The 23107-nt window shown below is 39.6% G+C and overlaps 1 protein-coding gene across 4 annotated transcripts in view; it reads left to right on the forward strand.

The window, feature by feature from the left end:
• Nucleotides 1-23107, forward strand: part of NIPBL (NIPBL cohesin loading factor) — a 193773-nt gene that overhangs the window by 88483 nt on the left and 82183 nt on the right. For 3 of the 4 annotated variants that reach the window (XM_044431126.1, XM_044431128.1, XM_044431127.1), the window contains exons 4-8: nucleotides 1083-1213; nucleotides 7437-7536; nucleotides 9406-9557; nucleotides 14353-14513; nucleotides 16785-16878. In XM_044431126.1, coding sequence (XP_044287061.1) covers nucleotides 1083-1213; nucleotides 7437-7536; nucleotides 9406-9557; nucleotides 14353-14513; nucleotides 16785-16878 — 638 coding nt within the window. Of the gene's footprint in view, nucleotides 1-1082; nucleotides 1214-7436; nucleotides 7537-9405; nucleotides 9558-14352; nucleotides 14514-16784; nucleotides 16879-16905; nucleotides 17262-23107 lie in introns of those variants that run through there. The other variant, XM_044431129.1, reaches the window with a different exon arrangement.

Consider the following 23107-nt stretch of genomic DNA (forward strand, 5'->3'; position numbering starts at 1 on the left):
TTTCCAAGAGTACCCAGAAATCCATTGGTCTCCATCAGCCCCCTGGGACAGTTCATCTGAATCAGGAGGGAAGTAATGCTACAAAGAAGTCTATCCATGACTGTGAGGTTACCAAGATCCCCCATCCCCCAGCTTTCATACTGTTCATCTCACAGCTTTGGAGGAAGAGAAATCGGGTATGCTTGCTTCATGTGTTGGGCTGATGACAAATTAAGATATCTCCATGATTGTCATGAAAGCCATGAAGTCTTGAACCACAGCTTCAGAAAGCTGCTTCATGGAAATTAAAACAATCCAGAACCACCATCCTGGGCTCTTCTGACACCATACTTGAGACTACCACTCACAACTATCCAAGAGGGTAGAGTTGGATCAGGTCAGCCTCATTTGGCTCACATACTGAAGTCTCGGTAAGAAATGACAGATTGGCCACCTCATCTGTGATTATATATATAGCAGCAATCTTACTGTGTATTGATGTAGCTATAAATAGCAGCATTGAAAAGAAAGGGGAGCTCAGTGGATGAGCTACCAGGTACATGAGATCCAGGGGGTGAGGTTAAAAAGGGAAAGATGTATAAACTTTTGTAACTTTTCCTGCACTTCCTACACTGATGTCCTGATCCCCTCTTTTGCTCCCCCATGGGTTGTCCCTATGTGAGAGTTTTCCAAGCACATCCTTACTGCACCAGAATTTCCTATACACTCTCAACACCAGGAATCCAGGAATTTAAAAATGTCAGGGCTTTTATGTTGTGTGAACTGGACCTTTTATTAGTAGTAAGCATTTTGAACAATACAGTGTTGGAGTAACAGTGCTACTTCTGTATTAGGTGTTTAAATCAATAGGAGTATTAGTATTGATGAAAGGTTGGGAATTACTCTTTATAGATGCTGATGTTTAGTACAAGGAAGAAATTATGCGCATGTACTCTCCCTGTTAGAGAAACCTAAGACACAACATCCTCACTTGAAGAGGAAAAAAGTGTACTTTTTGTTTTCTATTTGTTGATAATCACTTACAGATTTTCTGCTTGAAAACATGCTCACTAGTTCCTGTATGCTTATTTCTTCAATGTCAGAGAATTGAAAGATAACCTTGGCAGCGATGATCCAGAAGGAGATATACCAGTCTTGCTGCAGGCTGTCCTGGCAAGAAATCCTAATGTTTTCAGGGAGAAAAGCATGCAAAACAGATATGGGGTACAAAGTGGTGAGAGATTTTATTCATTTTATTATAGTTTCTGAACAAGATAATATTTAACCAAATTATTGGTTATTGTGACCTTGTAAATGTCTTGTGGATTTAACCTCTGATCTATGTTGTAAATTTTAACATGAGAATATATATCATCTGGGTTGCTCCAAGGTAGGGCATGAAAAATGGGATTTAGACTAACTGGGCAAAAACTTTTCCCTTCAAACATGCATATATACCTAAGATATATTTTTATTATCTTTTTTATAATGCCTAACATACCTTGGACCCTTACTAAATAATAATAGTAGCAGTGTACAGCCAATTTGGATTTTCTGTGAATCATGTATTTCATTTAAGACTGTGAGGCATGAGTTACTGTTCACAAATGTGTACATGTGTTCAAACTGCTTAGTACACACCATACTGTGTTTTGTGTGATGGCTGAACTGAAGTATAGTTTTTGTGGGCAGTAATCAATATTGCTGCACCTCTGCTCATTCTGTAAGACCCACAGGACCAAGTGCTAGCACAATAGGAACAAATGCTATGTGTGCCAGTGTGGTGTAGTGGTTAAGAGCATGGGACTGGGACTCAGATGATCTGGGTTCTAGTCCCCGCTCGGCCATGGAGCCAACTGGGTGACTTTGGGCCAGTCACAGACACTCAGTCCAACCTACCTCACAGGGTTGTTGTTGTGAGGATAAGATGGAGGAGGAGAATGATGTAAGCTGCCTTGAGCCCTTTGTAGGAAAAAGGCAGGATATAAATTGAAAAATAAATAAATAATGCTTTCTAAAGCAACTACAGAAAGAAGCAGAAATACTCTTTTCCAGAAAGAGTCATTGAAATTCCCTTTTGTCCCAGTGAAGAAACATGTTTTATTTGTTTTGAATTGCTTCAGGGACTTCTAGATTCCTGATGCACTAGTGGTAAGTTACTCTAGTGCAGCCTTCCCCAAACATGTGTCTTCCAGACACATTTGGACTGCAACACCCAGAATTCCCAGTCATTGGTACTGCTGGATAGGAATTTTGAGAGTTGCAGTTCAAATGCCTCTGAAGGCCACCAGGTTGGGAAAGGCTGCTGTAGTGCATGGACTTAAATGAATGCTGCTAAGTAAATGTAGAATGAAGGGCAAGTGTGGCAGATTAGATTTCAAGCCATAAACATTCTCCATGTATGCTATAGAAGGATAAGCATACTTCACTGTTTAGAAAATTTGCAAAAGCTGTACAGTTACCTATATTTCTGGGAATCAATTTTATGCTTGCTGCTATTGTTTCCTACTGTAAAATGTTGTTGAAATGACATTTGCATATGAGGAGACTTGTTCTTCTCTCACGTGTGGGAGGCCAGTTAGATTTTGGGAAGCCTCAACCTTTGAGGAACGAAGGCAGTCTTTTCCATAAACTTCCTGGAGGAGGTAGGGCTGCAGCTTATTCTCCTGCCTCATGGTTGGCGACAGTCCTTTTCATAGCCTTTGTCCTGAGAAAAAAGATTGGAGGAATTACTTGACCTGATGGAAAAGAGGACAGTTTGTGGACTGATGAGGGGCCAAATGACTAGGCTACAGACTTTCTGCTGCTGCCACACAAACTGTGTCAGGAGGCACTTGAGCCCCTCACACCCTTATCCCCACTTTTATGGCAGCCAGCCCAGAAGCTTGCTGCCACTGCATAGATGTAAACTCTTCAGGGATGGTAGGCAAAGCTCTAGAGATTTTTCCACCACCACCATCACCTTCCAACCAGAGCAGAGATGCAGTGAAAGAGAATGGCAGGAACAGCAACACCCTAGGGCCCTGAAAGCCATACCTGGGTAAGCATCCTTTGACCCCCGCCCTCAAGCAGAATATTCAGGAGGCCTAGGGAAGGGCCTAGCGTCTCAGGAGCAAGGTCAAGTAAGCCTGTATCATGGCTTTGCCCATCTTCTCCTCAGGTTTCAGGGCAAAACCAAGACCCAGCCATCCACTGTAGTCTCAGCAGACACATTCCAGGAGGACAGTCTTCTTGATCCTCCCTTGGCACCTCTAGGTTTACAGGGACCCAGTTCAGGGCCATGCTGAGAGCACTTGAGGTGGTAATTCGTGACTGCTTTGGAGGTCCACAACCGAGGCAGACAACAATTCAGATTAGAAACCCTCAGATCCAAGTCCAAGTTCAGGGAGCACTTCAGCATTATGTTTCATAAGAGATTCTCCCAGGATCAGCACAGTTCTTTCTGCTTGTAGTTCACCAGATACTAGTCCAGTGGAGCAGCAAGACTGATCAAGCCACAGTCATAGTTACACACCCAGTCATTGCTCCTATTCCCCCTAGGAGCTAGAAAGTTCTCACCAGATTATACCACTTCCAGGGACTGGTTCTGGAGGAAGTAGTGCAGGTCAGGCTCTCCCTGTCGCCTAGGGTTGCCTCTTCAAACAAGCTGTTTTCCCAGAGCTGATTGCAAGATGCCTTAGTATCCCAGAGTTCTCAGACAGAGCTCTAGTCTCCTCACAGGATTGGGCCAAGAGAGCAGAAGCAGTGGTAGCTTTGCAGCAGACTCTGCTTCATACTTTTCAGCGCCCTTGAAACTGAATCTGGAGGAGATCTTGTGCAAAGAATAGTCAAGGCCACCTAAGAAACCATGAAGGCAAAGGCTTCAACTGCAGCTTTTCTGTTACCTTGTCCTTAACACTTTTCAGCTAAGGGTAAGAACAAGTATTGTGATGAGAAGGAATATCTGGCTAAGAAAGTGGTTCATGGAGGCTAAATTCAAATTCAGTCTGGCAAGCATCCCACTTGGACTGTGACACTGCTTTGGCGAAGCTCTTGACAAGGTTGTGGTTGAGACTAAAAACAAGAAACAGATCTTACTGAATGCACAAAATGGAGAGAGACAGTGCTTTCCATCTGTGTTGAATCCTTTCTGTCATTCTCAGCAATCCTTTCTATTAATTTACATCCCTGGGAAATGCAAGCCAAGGTGGCAGTAATGCTGCAAGCCCAAGGCAGATTTGCAGAGGGAGCAGCCATGGCAGGAAAAAAATCCCAGCACAATATGATTGCCTAAACCTCACCAACAGGATAATGACTGTATGATATCTCAGATGCCTAGGAGCAGCCCTTCTCAGACTGCTATATCTTAGAGATGGTCCAAGAGGATAATTCCTTGGACTTCCACAACATATTTAGGAATAGTTCTTTGGAGGGAAGAACCATCTGAGAGATCCCACAAGACATCTAAGGAATCTTTCAGTTATAAACACCTTCATTGTATAAGAACCATAAAGGAATTCATGAAGAATGAAAGGGACTAGGGCATCTTTATGTTCTTTACAGTTCTGGAGAGATCTGGTCCATTATGAACTTCAAAAGGATCAACTGCTGCGTAAGAAAGCAGAAGTTCAGAACTGGAGAGCCTGAGGCGACTTCTAGCCTCAGTGAAACTAACAAAGAGATATTTTCATATACCCATCTGTCATCCTCACTGTAACTTTCTACGATTCAGCTGAGGAACAAAACAGTTCCAGAGAGTCTTGCCCTGTTTTCTGGACACCGACCCATGCTTTGGACTGACCATTGCCCAATGGGTCTTCACCAAGATTTTGCTGGCCCTAGTGGCACGCCTTTGGATAAAGGGGGATCCAGATCCATCCCTACCTGGTCAACATCCTCATCAACTTCCCCTTGCAAAAGAGATGCTTTTGGGACAATGATGATATTCTGATGGTCCTAAACTCCCAGGGGTTCCTGATCAATGAGAGAAGGAGCTCCTTCTTGCCCCCTCAGTAACTCCTCCAACAGTGAGTTTGTCCCCAGACAGACCCCAGTGAGCCAAGAACTAGCAAGGCTGGCAGGATGAAGATCTTCTGCCAGGACTCTGTGCAGTGGATGGGGTTCTATTTAAGGCTGCTGCAAGCTTTCCTCCTGGTCTTCTGATACAAAATCACAAGCAGCCATAACCCAGTGTTGAAACTTCTGATGAATGACATTCTACCACCAGCTTTTCCATCAAACCTAGCAGGGGTCATGGCCATCTGGACACTGCATGCATTCCTTGGCTCACAGATGCTCTCCACAGATGCTTTAGATGGGGAGCCATCTCTTGTGACCATCATACCCAAGGCATGAATCTGAAGTGGAATTGCAGCTCAACATAAACTTCTGGAGTTGACAGTGATTCATCTAGGTGTACAGATGAATCAATGGGAATTCTAATTACATCATGGGTAGCACCATGACCAAGGCATTTGTGAACAGGGTTTGAGAGGGCAGTTTCTGAGGTGCTGCAGGCAGAGACAATTCAGAGAGGCACCATCACACATGTATTTGATCATGATAGAACACCTAAAAGGGATGCTAAACATCTAGGCAGATTGATTCAGGATGACCTTTTTGGACCTGGAGGAGTGGTGACTCTACCCAGAATCCATCAGGATGTTGCCATCCCAATTGGACCTATCATGTCTCTACCTCTCTGTGTTACCTCAGATTGCAAAGCCTCCTGTACCTATTACTTGCTGCCGTGCAGGAGGTATATAGTTCATGATGCTCTGACCAGTCATTAGCCCAAGACCTCATATGCTGCTTCCCACTCCTAAGAGTCATCCAGAGGATAAGGGAGAGGTAAATTCTAGTGGCCCTGAACTGGCCAAGAAGACCACAGTATGCCAATCTAGCAAAGCTCATGTTGGCCAGACGGCTAGTCTTTCTGTACATGCAGAGTGGGGCCTGCTGGGCAAGAAAGGCTACTTGGTTCAGGTAGTTTCCACTCTCCTAGCTGCCGAAAGGGCCTCTGCAAACATGACCTACAAGCACAGCATGTGTGTTTTTGACAACTGATTCAAGGCCTCAGAGAGGGAACCACTGTACATTAACATTGCCGATATCCTTTAATTTCTCCAGGAGAGCAATTCCACTTGTCTCATGGCAAACACCTGAGGAGGCAGGTGATTACCCTGAGCTCCATCCTAGGGGACTCAGAGGGTTTCCTTCTAAGGACCCACCCAATGGAATTGGCAGGTCAGTCTGCCTGGTAAATCTGGCTTCAGTCCAGATATTCCATATGCGGAGCCTGAATGTAGTGCTGAAGGAGTTTATCAGGAGCCCTTAGGGGCAGCCACCTTTAAGGTACTGAGCCTCAAGCCGTTTACTTGGTCACCATCACTTGTGCAAGCAATGTTTCTGGAAGCCTTCTCTGCAGATCATGTTCTCTGTGTCTTCCTTGGTTTTCCTTGACCCACAGTTACTCCCAAAGTTACTCCCAAAGTTAATTCTGCTTTCCATAGGGTGCAGGAGCTATCAATAATCTCCTTCTGCCCACAGCCAGCCAACCCCAGTAGAAGGAAAGACACATCTTAGACCCCAGGCAAGTGGTCATCATTTCCTTCTCCAATGACTGAAGAAGGTGTTCACTGTCTACCAGCTTCACGAGTATTGCCCTGACCTGTATCTTTTAAATCTGGCAGTTCCAGCTAATGGATCCTAGTTCATGCCATAAGGGAACTGGTTGCCTTAGTGTCCTCCTCTATAAAATCAGTAGGTAGTGATGTACGCATTCACCAAGCACTTTTCTACATGATCAGCCAAATTAACTTTACAAAGGGCAAGTATTATAAGCTGTGTTCTTCTGAGGGTATTTTTATGCTTGGAGGAGGCCGGCCAGTGGTTCTGTTGGCTAACCAAGGGATGCAACTTTTTTTTAACATTCTCAAATCTAGCTTGCCTCCTGCACTTGAGGGGAGAAATGGAAATTCTTTCTCATTGATTAATTTCTGTTTTCCTTGAGTGTGGTTTGGTAGCTGGGTCCTGCCTTGGACTGGTCTCTCCTATGGAGCAGTTGGTTTAGATAGGGCTTGCTTCTCCTCTGCTTGTTTTATCACCTGAACACCTCACAAGAGTAATGGGTCATTGCCAAGTGGGCAACCTGGTGACTTCCATTATCTCCAAGCTATTGGAAGATTCAGTTGGAATATTAGGAAAGGCCCTGCCTTCTCAGGGAAGTTTATGATGAGACAGCCTTCCTGGCCCCAAAGGCGACCTTCCCCTAATTGAGCTGGCCTCCTTTACTTGAGGAAAACAGAAATTGAAAGGTAAGTAAAGAATGTTCCTTTTGCATTCTACAACATAATCTGGTGCTGGTTATAAATATTTTGTCATGAAGCTGACAAAGCAAACATAACAAAATATATTAAATCTACAAGTGAATAAATATTTGCATGTAATGAGTAAAATGATTTTTCTGTCTTTTGTAGGAATGATGATGCCACAGTACAAGCTCTCTCAGAATTCCATGCATGGTAGTCCTGCCTCTTCCAATTATCAGCAAACCACTATCTCTCATAGCCCTTCTAGGTAAATATAATCGATAAAGTAGGTTTCTTTCAAAAATACCTTGTTTCGTCTCCCTGCCATGCCCAAATACTTTATCCATTGATGCTCATCCTGTATAAACATTATTATAAACATTACCTTTCTAAGTCTTAGGATATAGTTCTTTGGACTCCAGACTAAATTTACATCCAAATGAAGTACAGCATGGCAAAGACTCTTTAGAGGGGAAGATTCAGCTAAGTATGCAGTCAGGCTCCAAACATTCTACAACAAATCCTTACAACTGCTGCATAAATTCCTCAGAATTACACTACTTTCACCAAAACAATGTTTTCCAGCAAGTTTCCTATTGGCAATTTTTGTTCTACCTGTTTTTTAAATCTTTTTTTTAAGTTGGGTGTTTAAGCAGCATTTCAGAAGTTTGGTTTAGTCAGGTGTCTAAAAAGAAAGCTTGATAGGCTTAACTCTCTGTTAAGAACATTATGTGAAATACAGAATTTTAAGTTACCTTGTGAAATACACAGGTTACACTAACAGGATTGTGCACTAAGCATTAGGAAATCAAAGGAAATTACTTAATTGGTAATGTGAAATGTGCAAATCTACAAATTAATGCATGTACTAGAGCTTGCTAGTATGAATATCTACAAGGGCAGTACTTTAACATAGTTCATGATTAAACAAGTTGCCCTTAAAGTGGCTCTAAGCAGCTTTTACAAAAGCAGCAAATGCACATAGTTTTCTAAACATAAAATTCCTGTGTGCTTACAAATTCATTGGTCAGGCTTGCTTTTCTAAAGGACTTAGAAAGGACTTATTCTAAGCAAGCACACTTTGGATTCAAAGAAATTATTTCCCCTGTCTCAATCTGAAGTGTAGGGATATTTCTGATGTTTCCCAACAGTACAAGGCTAATTTACCAAGATAAATACTTTAAACACTAATTAGTGTATTGTGTGACCTTAGGTTGCACATGTTGTCAGTGTAACGTCACACATGTTTTATGTAGCTAGAATAGGAAAATCTTTTGTATACTATTATGGAGGAAGGCTGGGACATAAATATAATAAAAATACATACCAGTTTAGTTTCAAAGAAGTGTAAGAGGAAGGAGAAATTATAGAAGCACTGTTGATAAAATCTTGTCCAAGCTCTAGTGGAAGACTTCACAGTGATCCAGCTTGTATGTAACAGGTAACTCTGGATTTCTTAACCTATGGGTGCATGCTGCCTCCTGTGAGTTCATTGTTTCCTGAATTGTTATGGCAGGCAAATCCAGCATTCTAGGTTTTTAAGGGTTAAACAATCTAGAGTTTAAACTGAAAAACAAATGGATTGAAATTCTAGATTATTTAGCATTAAACAAATTTGAATGTTGTGTTGAGGTGTCAGGGCAACAATCCAGGTACAATCCAGGGTATTACTGGGTGATTTAAGAAATGGAAGTGGGCAAGAACCAGCATGTTTACTTGTTCCTGTGCAAACAAACAACCTGCCCAGGAGTTCTTTCATTGTGCAAACTGGGTCACTGTGTAGGGATGTGTTATTACAATAAAAGAAGCATGTTGGAAAAGACAGATTCAGGCTGTGACATATACTCTAGAAGGCCATAAAATAGTTTTGAACAAAGGAAGTGCAAAATGGAAGACCTCTGTATTTAGAATCTTTTTTGGGGTACAACAGGTTGGATGCCAAGATGTTTTTTGAGTACCAGAAAACAAAAGAAGTTTTCTGCAGGAAGAACATGTTTGCAGGAAGAACATGTTTGTATTCAAGCCCATATATTAGCTAACAGTAGTATCATTTGGTCATCAAATAGTGTAAGAATGTTCAGAAAAAATGTTTGCTTAGATTAGTGTTAATATGTACTTTCATTGAATTTATTTATAGTCGGTTCGTGCCACCACAAACAAGCTCTGGTAATAGATTTATGGCACCACAAAATAGCCCTGTGCCTAGTCCATATGCTCCTCAAAGCCCTGCAGGATATTTGCCATATTCACATCCTCCAAGTTACACACCTCACCCACAGATGCAGCAAGGTATTTATCATCTCTTTTTCTTCAATATATGTTGAGTTATTCTGTATCATATTCTGATGTTCTTCATTCCAAGTGCTTTTACTCATAGTAGAAATTCATAGCACACTGTCAGTTATTGTGTGACAAAAATCAGAGGAAAATGCCACATAGACTTGGAGATGAGTTTTACTTTTTAAATACTGTTGATTAATCAAGTAATTTAATTGGCATTCTTGGTGTCTCCTAGCCCAGGAGAAAAGTAACAGCCAATAGGTAAGTGGGGGGTTGCACAATTCATTCCTTTCCTTTGCTTATTTCAGAGGAAAGGGCACATCACAAACGAAGGGAATGTCAAGGACATTAATAGGGTGGATGGGCTTGCCCTTCTTTCCAGTCTCTTCCCTTCCACAGTGAACTTGGTCTCTGAATTGAAATTAACTGTAAGGATGTCTATACAGCTACTGTTTGTGTCTGCTTTGCTGTGGAGGTTTTTGAGGGCAGCAGAAAGGAGATTACTCAGCTGAAGTGGTACTTCCTGTCTCTGATCCCGAAGCCACCTTTATAACTGTTGGAGGAGGGAACACAGTCTAGTAAAGTTCTGTGCTAAACTTTACCACAGAACTGGTAAAGCTTGCTTTGGTGGCTGTTCAGAACATAAGCCATGCTGGATGAGACTAAGAGTCCATCTGGTTCAGCATTCTGTGCACACAGTAGCCAGCCAGTTGCCCACAGGAGCCCAAAAGCAAGATATGAATGGCAACTCAACCTTTCCCAAGTTCCCTAGCAAGTGGAATATATAGACACACTGTCTTGGATTGGAGGTAGCATATAGCCATCAGGACTAGTAGCCATTGACAGCTTTATCTATGCATTGGCCCAGTCCCATTTTAAATCCATCCATATTCCTCTGACATGATGTGGATGCTGGTCTCAAAAGGCCTCTCATCTTCCTCTCACCTCTCAGGAGTAGCCCCAGTAGAGAAAGTCTTAACTATTAAATTTCTTAAAATTAAAAGCTATTAAAAACATTTTCCCCAGCAAACTCTTAAAGAGCCTTGTGAAAGCTCTGTTATGTAGATGCAAGGCAGCTAAGGTTTTGGTGAGTGTCAGACACTCCCAGGAATGAGCCCTTTCAGCAAGCTGGCCCTGCCTATTGAGCTTCATGGTATGCATAGTTTGAAGAGTGAAAAGTATCCTCTTGCATTTTTTAAAGCAGCATCTTCATCAGCACCCAGCACTGAATCTTTATAAAAGGCAAGTGGGGTAGGGAATTTGGAAAGCAGAGGTAGTTTTACTCTTGAGGTAGATGATTGCATTGGGGAGGACAAGAATCCTTCCTGGAGATTTACTGAGCATTCGTTATATGGCATTTTTTGGCACATGTTGTGGACCAGTTAACTGTCTGCAAGTGAAAAGTTAATTAAAGTCAACCATAATGAAAAATCAACTTTGGAAAAATTAGTTTAAAAAAAGAACTATGCTTTGGGTGTTTATTACAAAGGCAATACAAAAGCTGGAGCTTCAGGTTCAGTGAATGGGTGATGTGAGCAGATGAATTATGTGAAAGGAAGGAAGGGATCGGAACAATGGGCTGAAGCTATAGGAAGCCAGATTTCAGCTGGAACCAGTTATCTAGCATGGTTGTGTGTTGTCCCACATTGGAGGCATTCCAGATGCAGCTAGACAGTCATCTGAGAAGGATGCTTTAACTTGGAATCCTACATTGAAAAGGAAGTTGGACTCAGTAGTCTTACTGGCCTTTCCAACTCTGCTATTCTATGATCTGGTTAGATAAATGAACTGATGATTGAGTGACTGTGCTTGTGTGACATGCTAAGTCATGGAGCACTTCCTGTGGGGTAGTTTGTGACTACAAAGCCACCTCAACACATGGCATGGTGAATGGTTTGCTTAGCCCTCTGTGACTTAACATGTTGCCTGAACTGAAGACACTACTTTCATTGTGCCTTCCAGCGATCTGCTAGGAGGTTGCATAGGAAGAGCAGCCAAAAACTGTTGTCTCTATCATGTTCATAGGCAAACGTGTTTCCTAAGGTCTGCTTAGCAACAAATCACTCTGCACCTCCTAAAGCCTGCCCATCACCCCAAACTCTACCTAAGAGTTCTTTGAGATGTGTCTGCCGTCACGCCATCCCATTTGCACACTGCCATTGAATGCCTTTTTTTCTCTATTTAATCTCACTGTGGCTTGAATGGTGCTTCTACCTGCCTGATCAGTTTTTTTCCATGTACAGCAGCTGCTAGTTCATCCTGGCCCCTAACACAATCCTGTGAGGGGCAATGAATCTTGATGTTCTTACTCTCCACTACAGAATCCAGGTATTTAAGCACTTCACCTGGATTAAATGCCCCCATACCTGCTCCTGTAGTTATTTGGACAGTTTGACTGTCAGGCAATATTGCCTGCAATCCCAAGATTTTGCTTTGCAGCAACTGTTGCTTTTTGTCATGAATGACTCTCTTTCTCCCATATAAAGAGGTGAATTCAGACTAAAATTTCTTCTTTTTCCTTCCCTTTCAGAAAAAGTTTCTGACTCTACTCTCAGGGTTGCTCCTGCTCCTTAAAGGGCTAGAGAGTAGGAACATTGGACACTTTATGATTGATCCACATGATTTGCCTGTCTTCTCTTGCCATGGTCAAGGAACTCCCTCTCAACTCCCCCCCCCCCCCCACAATGCCTTTCTCTGGGCTTGTTCTCAGATTCAGCCTGAATAGACTATAACATGCTAAATCTGGGTCCCCCTTCTACATGTTTGCTTATTCCTCCCTCCTTTGAACAACTGAGCTGGAAATTTTTTCAACTCTGAAGCAGTTCCCATAGCTATTCTGACACCTGCCTTTGTCAGCCTGGTAGCAGCTGCAGAGAGGAAGGGTGGACCAATGAAAACACAAGCAGGGCAATAAGTTAAAAAAAATAAATCAGCTGCTCTGATGTGGAGGGAAAAGAAGGCTAGGTAGATAAGGAGGATGCAAGCTGCTTGAACAGCCTCTTGGGTAGAGTAGGAGCCTGTGGGATCCTCATGTGTAGGGTAGCTTTCACAAGAGCAGAACACAGGCTCTAAGATTGCAGTGACTGGACAGGAGTCTCCAAGGTAACTGCTGCTGGAGTGGGGGCATGATGCCCCACCACTGCCAACTTTCCAAAGGTGAGAGTGGGCATCAGGAAGGCAGCACACAGTCAGAGGAATAAAAGGGTGTGGAGTGGCCAATTGGGGCATGACTGTAGGTACCTCAGTAGTTGCTAGCCAGGTCTAGGTAGTAGAGAATACAGAATGGAGCATCTGCTGCAGCTGTGGTTGCGCTTGCTGTGAAACTTGCTGGAAGAAAACTGGAAGCCTGGTTCAAACATGCAAAGAAACCATGGTGAAGTGTGGAAACCATCCAACAAATTGTTGTTTCTCTCTGTGGTTCCACAGAGACCACCCTTGCCATGCGCACCACACTTATTTGGGTTCACACATAATGATAAGCCCTGCCACAGTAGTTTCTGTTGTTACATGTTAACCTGCTCAATGTCTGTCAGGTAGTCCCATTAAAATTTTTTGCTGTGTGGCTTATTAGTTCAAAAGGCTTTGCTTTGTTGTGTGTACCTGCCCAGTGTGTGGATGGATGTTTGAGATGGCTCTGGCCCTGCTTGCTTTTGCATCACTGCAAAACCACTGGCAGATGCATCCACTGACAGATTATTGCCAAAGGAACAGAACTGGAGGATGGGGAGTTTTCCATCCCTGCAGTACCTTTTATTAATATGTCTCTTCTCCTCCATTTATGTTTCAGTTCTCTGCTTTCCACTGTATATTTGCGTTGTACCAATATGTTCACATTATAATTGGAAAAAGCTGCCTAATGTAGCCATATGAAAAAGTCAAGATTGAAATCTTTCTTCAATAATGTCAAATGTCTGAGTCTGAGAATATTAGAAGATTTATACAGTGCTTCTTCTGCTAATTAATTAGAATGAAACAAGTAGTGAAAGTTTTACAATTCATAACCTATGTCAGGTAGCATATGTGTGGCATCATATGTATAATTAGTGTATTTTCTCTGTGTAACTGGATGTGCTTATCAGCTGGAGGTCTTGGATATTTTGTTCTAAGTAATGAGTAGTTTCCAAGTACTAAAATAATACAGTAAGTAGGAGCAAATTAAGAATGTTTTGGATTTAAACTAATTGAACCTGCATTTTTAGATAAATATATTGGCTTTATCACGTAAGTGTACAACTGTTTGGAATATCCCCATCTTTGGTTTTCAACCTTTTGCTTTTTGTAAAAATTAGCTTTCATAAATCAGTGGGTTGCTAACAAATTTTTACAACATCAAATGGTTTTCTTAATGATCCTGTTGAATCTAGCAGATGGGGATAGAAATCAGGATGTGCTTGCCCTGGTTTTGAGCCCATCCAATATCAACATATATGGTTCTTTGTTTATATAGTAGCCTATTCAAGCTAGCCTGAATGTCATATGCTCCCATCTTTGTGGTGTACAAATTGCCCAGCTCATGGCTAAGTGTGTTATGCTCTGCATACCTTAGGCTTTGGCCCCTGGAAATGCAGTTTCTAACATGTGGACAGCAGGCAAGTCAGCATAATTTTCCCCATATGTGTATTAGTTCAATGTCAGCTTGCTTTAAGAACCACTCTTTTACAGTATGTTTATAAATTTTGCAGCACCTTTGTGCTCAAAATAAGTTTTTTCAGCTTAAAACAACAGCATTGATTATGTGTACTTGAAGGCTTATGCTGGAAAATATTAAAATATATGTGTTCACATCATTTTCTCTTAATTTCAGCTTCAGTATCCAGTCCTATTGTCTCAGGTGGGATGAGGAACATACATGAAAATAAGGTTACCAGTCAGTTGTCAGGCAGTTCAGCTAATCACCATGCTGACAATTCTAGACATGGCTCAAATGAAGACTACCTACAAATGGTGCACAGAATAAGCAGTGAAGTATGTACATATGCAAGTATATATACAATTATATATTATTAGCCTTCAATTTTCAAACATCTGAACAGAAGTTAGTTTTCTATTTAGTATTTTAGAAGCATTGCAACATTATTCTCTAAATCAAATAGAGATTTATTTAGATATCAGTACTGTGTGTTACTTTTAGACAGTTCACTTTACATATTTAAAAACTTAATAATTAAGGCTTTGCCTTAGGTTTCATTATAAAGAAGTTGGTTGAAAATGAACAGTAGAGTCTGTTTAGGATGCATCTGATTAGAACTGTATGTGAACAGAAAAGGCACTCCAAATAATACAGAATACATTTTTCAAATAACACAGAATACATTTTGTACTGTTACTGCTTTTGCATGTTATTTCTAGAATTATGGTGTACAGTGACTTGCTAAGTTCTTAGTTTTTCATCTATTTTGGCCTGCTTTAGCAACTTTTCACACCTTTCAACAGTTTTTTCAGGTGTGATACAATGGCCTGGCTTGCATTCAGCAATGGAAAATTGTGGTTGCCATTCCCGATTTGCCATGTGTGTGCCATTTAGCAGTGCAGCCTCTGATTGCCCCAACTAGAGGCTGATGTTTGATGTCTAAGGATTCTATGCATTAACTTGGATTATTTGTTAGTTTAACTGTGGTTTTTTAACCTATGATTAACCCATTGTGTCTGGATTTGGATATCATGGAACGAACTCTAATTGGACAAATCCAGGGTTGCATATGCAAAATAGTATAGTATTTGCAGCCATTGCATGTGAACAGGGTCTATGTGAAGCAACTTCTATCTGTAATAGTATGCTTGTAGCTAGATCCAACAGTACCTTTCCCATTGTTGTAGTGTAAATATATATAGCCTCACTATATATAAATAAATAGTAAATATAAGTAAATATATATAGAGTTGAAAGATCTCTATGTAAGAGTTTCTTACATAGCCTTGAACTATATTAGTAAGTCAGAGCTATTAATGGTCTTCTGGATGTTGCAAAAGGACATGTGAGAGGAGAGGGGACCAAAATGTGTAGTTGATAATGTATTTCATCGTTTTTCATTATCTGTTTATTATATGAGAAATAGACTTTATAATCAAAATTCTGTCACCTGAACAAAGGCACTCACTAGTGAACATTCTGTGGAATATGGGCACTGATAGTTTCCTTTTAAATGGCTGATGGGTTGATCTTTTAGAAATATACCCTTATAGTTTGCATAACCTGAATTTCTGAATTATCTTTAAATTGTTAGTTTTGTCATATATGGAAACGTATCTCCTGAACAATTCATCTAACTCTCAGATGAATTCATCTAACTCTTAACCTCCTAACAAAAATTAATATTTCATTTGCTTCAGCTGTGATTTTGTATGTGTGCTGGAAAATGAAACAAATTGAAGCTAATTTTACAGGATCCTTCAGGGACACAAGAAAATATAAATGATTTAAATCTGGCATAGTTTTTTACAGCAGTGTTAGTCTCCAAATATTTGTCTAATTTTAGGCTTCTGAGAAACTTTCATGGCTTCTTAACTAGATCTAGATTGTGTATAGAGTGAGATGAACCTTGATTCATAAACAAAATTTGGCTCAAATTTATTTATTTAAAACATTTGTATGCCATCCTTCACTATCGTGTCTCAGGACAACTTACAAGATTAAAAACAAAACCATAGAACAATTGATAAAACAGTACAATACAATAAAATTATCAGAATCAATACAAATAAATCCAATCAAATAAAACAAAACAATTGTAAAATGATAAAATTCTAATTTTTAAAATAAGGATTAAATACAAAGATTTTAACCTGGCGCCAAAAAGATTATAGGCTCAGCACCAGGCAAACCTCACTGGGGAGCGTATTCCATAATCTACTTCAGATTCTACAAGTTTAAACTCCAATAATCAAGGAATCTGTCTTGGCCTTTCTTCATAATGATAAGCAAAGCTTGTTGCTATATGCTTTTCTTTTTAGTTGGCATTGTGTGTCTGTGTATGTATGTATGTACGAAGAAATGTTGTTGTTTACTCCCTGATTTGACCCAAAAAGGTCTTTAACAATTTTTACTTTATGTGTTTTGATTGCATAGCTATAACACCAATGTTTTTCTTTATAAAATTAAATCCTTGTGATTGCTAATACCTTGCATGTATGACAAATAATACTAGTATTTATACTTGTAGCAACATCATAACAAGAAAAATTAATAAATCACAGAAAAAGTTGCTCATTTCTAATAATCCACTGATATAATCCTAGGATGGTGATTCTTCAATAAGGAACACTGCATCATTTTCTATGAGGTCACCACAGTCAGTATGTTCTCCTGCTGGAAGTGATGGAACCCCAAAAGGTACTTCTATAACTTTGTTATCTTCTGTAGTTAAGAATCCTACATCTGTCTCAAATGTTCAAGGAAATATCTGACGAAGAGGAGCAGTCATATGTTCTGGGAGAGCATTTCAGGGACCATAGGATATTTTATCATATGAAAGAGTACCTTATTCACGATTATAGACACTCATATGACCTCAGGGATGGGTCTCTGAGATCCATTCTCACCCCTTCACAGCCATTGCAGAAAGATCCACAGCTCCTGTTTTCGAGGTTGCAAAAAATGACTTCAGATGGCTTCAGGGAAGGTTAAGCCGGGTACAGGCGAGTGGGTGGGGAGAAGAGAGACTGGGAACCAAATTGCCCTGTGGCCTTTCCTTTGCACTTCCCTGCCCACAGCTGGTAAGTGAGTTAAGACAGGCTCAGAGACCTGTCTATTTTTTTGTTCATGTGTTTGTTTGTATGCTTGTTTGTTTGTTTGAAGAATGGAAAGTAAAAATGTTTCTGTCCTTCTCCCACCCTCTTAGCAGCAGGTTGGCAGGGTATTTGGAAGCTTCAGAATTAGGCGTTTCCATATAATGTGGTACACTCCCAAAGGATTATGGCCTAATATAGATAAAGCAAAAAAGTGTGGCTACATAGAGAAAAACTTGTTCCTGTATTAACAGACATCATATTGAACTTCAACATCCAATATTATACCTTGAAAAATGGTAGTCTTTCAGTGTGTTAACTGCATGGAAGATTGAACTTCATTAGAATTCATAAGAGAACTATTTTATTTGATAATAGTTTAAAACTGTGGTTGCACATTTCAATTCTGATGTAACATGGCCTACAGTGATCTTTACTGTATCCCATTCTTTCTACAACAGAGAGAAACCCAATTTCACATTGATACGTAACTGTACTTGTGAGATACCAAATGGAACATAATTCACAAGCCATGTAGTGTGGTCTTGCAGATGTTTGACTCACCCTATTTTGTAATCCTGGATGGGGGAAGGGTAACCACGCAAGGTTTCTTGAAGACATGGAGAGTCATTTGGGATTATACATATGGCTTGGTGCATCCCAAGTTTTCAGACTTAACTAAATAAAAATCAGATATTTCCTCCTTGTATGCTGGCACCTAAAATAATACAGTGGTACCTTAAGTTCGTTGGCTCACGAACTTAATCCGTTCCAGGACTCTCATTGTGACCCAAATTGGTCATGAGCCAAGTCAAATTTCCCCATAAGGTTCAATGTAAATAAGGTTAATCTGTTCTGTTACTATTTTTTTAACCACAAAAATTTGACGTAAAGTGACAAAGAAGAACAAAGATTGCGGCCATTCCCCCCCCCCCCCAATGACCGTGATCACACCCATCATCCCTGCATGAGCGTGACCACAGCCATGGATGGGCGATCACGGGCACGCTCGGTGGCGGGGGGGAGGGGGGAGACAGGCGCAATCACAATCATCATCCTATGCAGAGTTCATGACCTGAGGCAACATTTTTCAGAAATTTTTGTTCGCGACACAATTTGGCCATGAACTGAGGCATTTGTGAGCCAAGATACTACCGTAATTCTGAGTCCAGCACTAACACTTGGATGGAGTTCAATATCCATTAATGGTGAAAATTTTGATTTATACTCAACAGGTGGCCAACGGTAATAATGACTGAAATTTAAAATAACAAGTTTGACAAAATGGTGTTAGAATTATAATTAAATGCATAAAAGCACAACAATAACAGAGTAAAAACTGCACGCAGTCCAACAGGAAAAACTTAAATTCCAAAGAACTGCTTTGATAAAACATCTTTGTTTGTCATTGGAAGGGAACCAACCTAGCTTTTCTTGATAGGTCATCTAAGCCTACAAGCAGCTCCTCAGAAGGCACTGTTTCATCCCTATTAAACACACTTTAGATGGTGGCAATAACAAGAGAAGGGTCTCTCACAAAGATTTTGTGAATCTGAGCAGGCTCATATAGGAGAATAATATCTTTCACATCCCAAGCTATTTATGGCTTCATAGGACATAAGTAGCACTTTGAATTGAACCTAGAAACAGGTGGGTAGCCACTGAAGCTGTTGCAACAATGACATTCCATGTTCCCTGTAACAAGTAAATCTAATTAGAAGCTTTGAAAACCTAACATGTTCTTCTTCTTCTTGAGTTTGAAAGTGTATATATGGCAGTGGTCACAAAGTGGCTGTAGAACTGCTTCAGTGTGACAGGATTCATTTTTAATTATGTCAGTGGGAAAAAACATGCTTTTGACTATTAACTGGGCTGTGAAAAGTTGGCTTAATTGTTAAGCTGGTTTGCTCTATAGTTAGTTCCCATACAACTTACTTTGTATTTCCGTCCTTTTGTTGAATGGAAATTTTGTCTCCAAGATATCTTGGTTTATGCCAAAAAAAAAAAAAAAAGAAACATGGAGGATTTTTTTTTATGCATACACTGTGTGGCTAACAGTTGTCTACCATCCTTTAAAGTAATGGAATGGTTACCCTTGCCATTCTTCTGAATGAATCCTTAATCTTTCTGGTTAATGTTAAAGCTTTATTTTTTCTTAAGTCTTTCCAGTAGTTTTGTTAACTTTTACATTTTATTAGTAATGGCATATATTCCCCTTCAAATAAAAAACTCAGCAGTGGAAGTTGGAAAAGCATTGGAGGAAAGGTGACATCAGTTGGGAAGGGATATCAAGGACATTTTTGGTCATCTTTATTACCACTTTGTTACATATATGAAAGTGCCATTAAGATCCTGTTATAAACTGACAATAGATTAACTGATAGAAGGAAAGGAAAAAAGCAGCCCCAGTCCTAAATTGTGCCAGTTAATCCTAGATAGTATTTCATAAATGGCATTTTTGAATGGTGACTATCAAAGTATCATTTTCATTACCCCCGTTACTGCATAGTTGACTACAATGCCTTGGATCATCCATCATACTCATACTCAGAGTTTTTAGTTCATGATTTGATACCAACTTCTGGCATTAAAAGGGACGTGCAAAACTAGGAGGGAACTGGATGATGAAACAAAACCTAATCTTCCCAAGCTAATCTATTAATATAGTGTTCAGAGTAGTTATTATTAATCTCTTAATGTATGTGCAGTTTTTGCATGATAGGAGCCACATCTGTTGAACAGTTTTAAAAATGGCATGAGCACAAGTTTAATAAGAGTGATAAAATTATCTTAAACTGCAGAATTAAGTATAATTCATTGTTTTACTTATTAACTTGTATATTGATCCTTCTACTCATGCTGCTTGGACTTTGCTTGTCATAGGACTTCTTTATTCCCTTCTGAATGGAAACAATGGATAAAATTAAAAGTCACTTTGTAGGACAGCCCATTTCAAAAAGGATAACCACTACCTTGCTCATAGATGGCAGCTATTTTTTTTCTTCAAAGGCATATATGTTAGTTTGCATGTATGTTGCTGTTTTGCTTCACTCTATTTAACCAAAGGCATGTGTCAGGAAATTGAAGACAATGTTTTTCAATGCAATGAAAACCTAGTTCTTACTTATGCTACAATGAGAGGGTCTGCACAATCAATCATTCTGATCCTCTTGGCTCTTTGGACCATATGTAGCATGAAAATAGTTCTTAGTTTCTGATATGTACTTTAATGTTACAGGTAAGTAATTCCTTTTTCAGTGATTGTATGAAAATGTCTTATACTATACCTGTTGTGTTAGATCTTTTCCTAACGAATCTGTAAAAGGAACAAGTATTCACCCAAGGCAGAAAGTTAATGCATCAGTTTCTTGACTTTGAGAATATTTTCCTTTGTTCTGAGCTAGCAAAAGACTGTTGCTTGTTTAGATAAGAAGATTCTTATTCAGGCCCTATTGAATTGGCTAGGTGAGTTTGTAAGTGCACGATAAGCCACCACTGGTCATCTGTGGCTAGTTCCCAATGGCTAGAGTTTGCCCCCACTTCGCTTCTTGCATTGACATGTTACTGGAAGAACTGAATTGATTAAGCAGCATATGTGGATTGATGTCAGATTTATCAAATTAATTTATCAAATTAATTGATAAATTCATCAAATTTATTTTAACCTTAGCTGTATTGTTTAGGTTACAAAATATTACCTTGATCTACAAAATCTCATTATAAAGTAGCTCTTAATAACAATGAATTTGAATAATGAACTATTTATTTTTTTCTTGTAATTGATGCAGAGAAATGTTTTCTAGCTTCATTTGGTCATTAAGCCTGTGTGTACTATTATGCTTTGAAGTGGAAGAAAGCTTGAATAGATAATTGTTGTTATGTGCCATCAAGTAATCTCTGATCCTATGGCCCTCCAAAATCTCCTCTCTGTAACAGCTCTATTCAACTCTTCCAAATTCAGAACTGCAGCTTCATTCACTAAATTTCATTAAACTTTGTATCTTGCAAAAATATGATATTCTAGAATGGCTAGATTGTAGAAATCTTTCTACATTATAGAATGATTTAGTTGAAGCATCAGTTAAAAATTAGCACTGTGTATGGACTGAACCTGTTCAGAAGCTAAGAGCAATAGCAGTTGATTAAAATGAAGAATGGTCAAAAATCCTGCACAGGAGATGAACTTTGGGCTCAAGATCTTGACTTCATGTTACAATTATGTTTTAAATAGTAGGTGAACCTTTCAGTCAACTTGCACATTTGCTATGTATAATTGTCATGAGCGGAGCAGGCTGGAGCCAGGGGTCAGACTAGATGGCCTGGGAGATCCCTTCTGATTCACTCAGTTTCTATGTTTCTAATTGGATACCGTTGTGAAAAATTGCTTTGCCTTTCTTACCACTTATTCATATAAATATTATTGTGTTCTACTTTACCTTCAAGGTATTCAAAAGAGTACTGCTAGTATTATGAGTCAAGAAGATATTACACTAGCTAGCCACTGTATACAGAAATAATTTAGGGTCATTTGTGCTTGTGCAATATACATATTGGAATATCATGGTAACAGTTCTTGTGGTGGGCAAGTCTTTAAAGCTAAGTCAAGATAGAATAAAGAGTTGTCATTTATTTCCATGTGGAAAATGTGGACAAGTTTTGGAGTCTAGTATGCTGCTAAATGAAATACTTGAATTAAGTTCTGTGGATTAATTCTGGATATTAGGTAAGGGCTTGAATTGTATGTTTGACCTGTGAACAAAGGAATATGAATCATCACCCAGAATAATGTGATTCTTCAGTTGGTGGAAACAGCTCATGTAGTGGCCAAACTTACACTTTCAGGATTCTTAGAATATATTCCATGATATCAAACTTTTATGGATGGGGAAACAGAAGCATCAGAGTGAAATTGAATTTCAGTTTTAGAAGCTGTAGAATATCCACTTCAGTAGAGGTAAAGGACCTTTCTGGTACTCACAGGAACATCTTAAGAGAAGACAGATTAGTACTTGTCTTCCCAGCACAGGTAGGGGAAAAGAAATCCAAATGATATAGCCTTACTACTTGACTAGTGGATCATCTGCTGACAAGCATACTGATGGAGCAGTGGGCCTTTGCAAGTTTGAACTGTTCATGAACCTGAAAATTGCCGATACCAAACAGAGCCACTTGTAGTTGGATGTGTTGAGACTGGACATGAAGGTGAGGCCTGAGAAGCAAACCAGATTTCATAAATAAATGTCTTTGCTCGTCATGAATGTTTAGTTAAAAATTCCACCATAGTTAAGTGAACCATAGCAACTTTCTGGTAGTTCATGCTACTTTGTGAAATATCTGGGGAAAAGGAAGTCTTGAAGCCATGTAGATTTCAGTTGTAAGTTTATGTTGATAACCAGGCATTAAACTAAATTTCTGCATGTCCCCCCTACACTCTTCTGCAAACATTCTTTAGAAGGCAAGACTGCTTATAATTCCAGATATATCTTAATTATTTCCATTGCTATTTTTAAATAGCCATAAATGAATGAATATAAGTGGCCCATGTTGTCTAACTCCCATTCCAGGGAAGGATAACTGCTCTAAATCATTCTTGTTTTTCTTGTTTTTGAAATACTTGTAGGAAGGGAATTCTTTATTCTTCCTATAAAGTTTCTTTTCTGGCTTTGACCTACTACACAGTGTGATGTTTTAACTAACAAGACCTCTTCTGAATATGTGCTTAAATGATAACAACCAAAATGTAGAACAAAAATACAATGTCACTGGTGATTCCAAAAGATGAACATTAGGTGGTAATTTATTTGGCACTTTTCCCAGTGCTCATCCAAAATTAA

The sequence above is a fragment of the Varanus komodoensis genome, unplaced genomic scaffold (genome assembly GCF_004798865.1).
Source record: "Varanus komodoensis strain SLA01 unplaced genomic scaffold, ASM479886v1 scaffold22, whole genome shotgun sequence".
Classification (NCBI taxonomy): domain Eukaryota; kingdom Metazoa; phylum Chordata; class Lepidosauria; order Squamata; family Varanidae; genus Varanus; species Varanus komodoensis.